At 55.0% G+C, this 5204-nt stretch overlaps 1 protein-coding gene across 1 annotated transcript in view; it reads right to left on the bottom strand.

Moving 5' to 3' along the window:
- The window catches only part of SEZ6L2 (seizure related 6 homolog (mouse)-like 2), an 18785-nt gene extending 13884 nt beyond the window's left edge, over positions 1-4901 (bottom strand). The window contains exons 1-5 of the mRNA XM_015570602.1: positions 4071-4901; positions 2877-3008; positions 1912-2211; positions 1446-1585; positions 957-1158 (exon numbers count right to left, since the gene is read on the bottom strand). Of these exons, the coding sequence (XP_015426088.1) occupies positions 957-1158; positions 1446-1585; positions 1912-2211; positions 2877-3008; positions 4071-4149 (853 nt within the window). The 5' untranslated portion in view covers positions 4150-4901. The remainder of the gene's footprint in view (positions 1-956; positions 1159-1445; positions 1586-1911; positions 2212-2876; positions 3009-4070) is intronic.
- Between the last annotated feature and the right edge of the window lie 303 nt (positions 4902-5204).

Below are 5204 nucleotides of genomic sequence, written 5' to 3'. Positions count from 1 at the left end.
CCCCCCCCCCCCCCCTTACCAGAAGAAGAGTCTGAACTCCTTACTGATGCTGGTAAGAGCATGATCCCAATCCAACCCTCCTCCCGGGCTGGTCTCTTAGCTTACTTCTCCCGCCTCCCCTTTCTGTGCTTTGGCTGTAACAGCAACGACCGACATTTCCAGCTCTCATTGTGTACCGGATGCTATTTTAAGCACTTGACATGTATTAACTCATTTGATCATCTTAATCATACCACAAGGTAAGTATTATAATCCCCATTTTTCAGATGAGACCATGAAAAGTTAAGTAACTTGTCCCAGATCACAAAGCTATGACAATTCTATCTTCCATGATGAATTACTTCAACTCTTCAAGGGGCTCACATGCTTTCTCCTCTCTGGGTCTTGGAGTGTGCTTTTCCATCCATCTTGATATCTGCCTTCCTTCCTCTTTTGCTCCCTCCTACCCTTTCCCTAGCTAACTAATCTTTTAGGTCTCAGCTTAATCATCTCCTCCAAGAAGGTGTCCCTATATTCCATAGGGGAAATTTAGGTCCCTTTGATATTTGCTCCTTCTGCCTGTATTCCTCCACCATAGGGATAGGGTCCTTAGCTCACCGAGTTATAATCATCCTGATTACTTGTCCATCTTCCTACCTAGATTCTGAGTTCCTTGAAGTCAAATTTACATGTGGCTTCTTCATTCCTCTCCCCAAGGCTAACCCAGGGCCAGTATGAAGTGGGAACTAGTTAAGCATTTGTTGAGTGAATGGATGAGCTGTCACTTGGATGCATGCACACTCAGACATAGGCCTGTAAGTGTGTGAAATAACTGCCCAGGTCTCCTCTGAGAGTTCTGCCCCCAGGGTGCTAGTCAGGAGGAAAAGTCCCCATGTTGCCTGTGCATGGAAGTCTCTGAGGGATGTCCCTTGTGCCAGTGTGGCCCCTGCCCTTCCACCAGCACCCTGGACTCTCACCCTGATAATGGATCCTGAAGCCACCGCCCCTTGGGACTCGAGGACTCTGGAAGTGCAGGAGCAGCCGGTTGGTTGGACTCCGAAGGACCTGTCCTTCTCCCAGCATGGAGGAGTTGGCCAGCAGTCGGGGGGCCAGGCCTGGGGCTCCCCCACCAGCCAGCACCAAGAGTTCCTCCTCCCGAGACAGGTTCAACGTCTGCACCTACAGAAGCCAGACCCAGACTCACCAGGGTAAGTCAACCCGGCTGGAAAATCCCAGAATCCCCCATCACCACCACCCTTGCTTTCCTTTTCCCTGCATGTGGCAGCCCAAACACCACGGTGACAGTGGCCAAGTTGTAGAACTCCAGGTGTCTTCCTGACCATCAGAAGGCAGGCCCATTTGTGTTAGGAAACAGGTTCTCTGGCTCTTAGGTCAAATCTGTGCACAGCCTAGGACCCAGAGGAGAGGGCTTGGAGGTTTCAGGATTATATGCTACGTCCACTTACCTGGATCTCAATGCCGTAGCCCGGGTAGACATGGATGCTGTATGTGCAGTCCAGGAGTCCCAAGGTGCGGCTGGTGCTGCTTCCTAAATCTGGAGACTCAATATGCCCTTCACCTTCGGAGATGTTGTTATTACACAAAACTAAAAAGATATATAAGTGGCTGGAGTCAAACAAATCCCTGTGTTCTTGCTCTCCCAGTCATGCAACTCTGGGGGCCCTCATCTCTCTTCTCCCCCACACCCCTCGTCATCTTTATCCAAAGCTCCTCTCCCCCGTGCCCAGAATCCCCTTCCCCCAACTGTAACATGGATAAAACATAGGAAGGTACATAGTATGGGTGCATATCATTAAGCAGAAACTCTCCTATCTGTACCAGATCCCTCCTTGCACCCCTTCCCTGCAGTGTCTCTCCTATTCACATCCTGCTCCTCCTGAACACTACTCCATTCCCTTTCAGTCGCCTCACCTGGGCTCGTCACCGTGGTGGTGACAGTTGTTGTGGTGATGATGGTGGTCGTCGTCTCCTCCTCTCCTCCCTCAGGCCCAAGGGGCGGGCCTGGGGAGGTGGGGCCAGAAAGGGGTGGGGCTGTAGTTCCTGGGGGCGGGGTCAGCAGCTCGGGCGCGGTGGGGCCTGCCCCCCTACCCTCCTTAGGGGTGACGGCTGTTGTCAGAGGCCCTGTCCCTGGCTCAGTGGCCCGTGGCAGGGAGGGTGCTGCAAGAGTCTGGCCGGCTGGAGGGGTGGCTAGCGTGGGGTCCGGATCAGATCCTGGGACAGTGCAAGGGAAGTCAGGGCACAGGAAGAGCAAATTGGTGGGTCTTGAGGGGGGCACAGGGCTGAGGGAAACTGGGGGTTCCCCACTGAACCCAAAAGACCTCCCCCACAAGGTGCAGACCCTCCACGTCTATTTTCCCCACCCCAATTCCTCACCTCCTCCCAAGGCTTCTACAGCCTGACATCCTCTCCCCTTTCTCTTCTGCTGTTCACCTCTGGACCAGGTCCTTCCACTCTGATGGTCTCCTTGAGCCTCTCTGCCTCCCCGTTCAGATCTGGTTCCTCTCCTAGCTACCGCTTTCTCTTTCCTCTGTCTTGCTCTCTCTGGAACTCTTTTTATTTCTCTGATTAGTATTCTTATCACTCTCCGATTTTATGATTCTAGGTTTACTAATCTCTGCATTTCTCTCTCTCTTTTTGTGTCTTTCTCCCACCATTTTTCTGAGTCTGGTTCTCTGATTTTTCCATCTGTCTTTTTCTCTGATTATCTGTTTTTCTATCTCTTGACCATTCTATTTCTCTGTCTTTGCTCGGTCTTGATTCTCTCTAACCATCACCCTCTATCTCCCTCTGAATTTTAATGGCCTGGTTCCCCAATTCCTTGAGTGACTGTCTCTCCCTCTGCCTCTGTGCTACTCTTCCCACTCTGGGAGCCTCACCTGGCAGGTAGCCCATCTCTGGGCCCCTCCTCAACAGGGCCCCATGGAGCAGCTCAGCCAAGGCCTCGGAGGCTACCGTGGGGGTCTCGCTTCCAGGCTCCAGCAGTGCCTCCTCCTCTTTCACGGGCAGACCTAAGAGATGAAGCTGTATGAGCCCTTCCACTGCCCCACACTCCCCATTCACCAGAAAGATCTTTTCCGGAGTATTCCTCCCTCCTCTGCTGGGCCTGTAGGAGCTCACAGGGTCCCAGGCTGAGCTGAGAGCTAAGATGGAAGGAGAGGCTCCCAGCTGCCCCTCACAATCTTCCACCTTCTTCTCCACATTTCCCCCCAGGCGGTGTGGGCCTTCAGTGAGCACCTTGGCTCCAATGAACCCTGACATGCCAGCAGGGTGGAGAAGGGGGGATGGTGCTGCCTTCATTTTCACCTCAGTGGTCTCCTGGTTTCCTGGTCTGACAGCACCTCCCAGCCCTTGCTTCTGCAGTACCCAGCTTTCTCTCTGGATTTCTATCTCTGCAGTCTGGTGTACGTTCTCTCTCCCTCTCTCTTTCTCCCTCTCTCTCTCTCTCTCGCTCTCTCTCCTTTCTCATTTCTCTGTGGTCTCTCCCGGGTCTCGCTGAGGGGCAGAGTCGGGGACTGAATATCTGGTCTCTGAGCAGTGCCTTTGCTCATCTGTCTTTGTCCATACATCCAAGAGGTTTGAATCCCTCTCTCTCTCTCTCTCGCTCTCTCTCCTTTCTCATTTCTCTGTGGTCTCTCCCGGGTCTCGCTGAGGGGCAGAGTCGGGGACTGAATATCTGGTCTCTGAGCAGTGCCTTTGCTCATCTGTCTTTGTCCATACATCCAAGAACAGTTGTGTGTGCAGTGCCTGGCATCCCTCCCAGCATCTCCATCTCCTACTCAGGTACTCTGCGTGTTCTGCCGCCTCCACAGACATCCCCCCAACTTTCCCAGCCCTCCTTCCCGTATGTAACCCTTGAGATGCTGCTAAAAGCTACGCTAGCTCATTCCCCCACCTCTTCTACAGTGGGGTCAGCGGCTCCAGGTACAAACTGGAAAGCCCTGGCTAGTCGCTTTCCATCAGCTGTGCCCCTCCCCTGCCTCCGCTTTGGAGACCAGGGTGTTCGAGAAAGGAGGGTAAAGGGCCCCCCTGGGGGCTTTCATGGGCCCACCCCCACGATCCCATGTCCTTACCCTGAATCCAGGGGCAGCTCAGCAGAATTAGGAACAGCAGCTGGGGAGGCGGTTGATGCTGGGCCTTGGGAGTCCCCATGGCGACTCACACTGATTTCTCGTCTCTGCGCCTCTCTTAAATAATCTAGCTGTCACCTTTCTTCTGTCTCTATCTTCCCCTTTATTATTTTTCTTCCTGGCAGTTAGCAAGGAAGACAATTTCTCTACCCCTTGGGATGGAGGGGCAGAATTGGGCTGGGGGGTCGCCGGGAGCCCAACCCTCTTTGCCCAATCTCCTCTGTTCTCTGCTCCGGGATCTGAGGGAGAGGGGGCGCGGCTCCAGCTGCAGGGGGTGGAGCCGAGAGGGCCGAAGGACCGGGCCTCCTGGGTTACCCTCCCGTCGGGCGCCTGGGTCCACCAGGCTGGCTGGATCCCAAGGTGTGATCCAGCTGGGAAAAAGCAAGACAGCTTGTGAGGGGCCTGGGGTGGGGTCGGGGATCTACTGGGCTCTAGAGGGGCTTGGCGGGGAGCAGAGGGGGCTGCGGAACCTAGAGAGCCCGAGCTCGGGCACTAGAGCTGCGGAGGGAGAAGCTGAGAAAGGTGTCGAGTCCACGTCAGATCCTGGGGACGGGCGAAGGGAGGGGCCTGAGATTTATTGGGGGGCGGGAGGGAGGAGGAAGTGCAGATGGAGGAAGGAGGGACCATAGGAGCCAGGACCGTAATCCTCACTCCCGCGGCCCCCAGGGGAGGCAAGGCAAACTCTCTGGCCCCAGCAGTAATTACGGACCCCTCTCCCTGTTACAGCAACATCTGGACTCTGAATCTCCTCTTCCCAGGCTGCCGAGGCTCCCAATATGCCCCCAACCCTTATCCAGACCCTCACCCCATGGACTCCCCTTCCTTTCTACAGAAGCTCCTGTGCAATGGCTTTCCCCGCCCTCCCCCGGGAGAATGGCAAGTTTCCCCACTTGTGAGAAGCCCAAGGGGTAACCAGGCTGGCTTTTGGAGAGGAGAGACCCCTCATCTTACCAGACAACCTACAACCTGAGCCCGGCCAGCCGGCACGGGCTTTAACTTTTTTATTTCTGGCCTCTCACACAACGCCTCCGACGCGTTTGTTCAGCACCACCAGCGCGCGGACAGCTCTCCCGGCCG

Source organism: Myotis davidii, unplaced genomic scaffold, assembly GCF_000327345.1.
Source record: "Myotis davidii unplaced genomic scaffold, ASM32734v1 scaffold1530, whole genome shotgun sequence".
NCBI lineage: Eukaryota > Metazoa > Chordata > Mammalia > Chiroptera > Vespertilionidae > Myotis > Myotis davidii.
The sequence above is the reverse complement of the archived record's forward strand: the minus strand, read 5'-3'. Positions and strand labels throughout refer to the sequence as shown.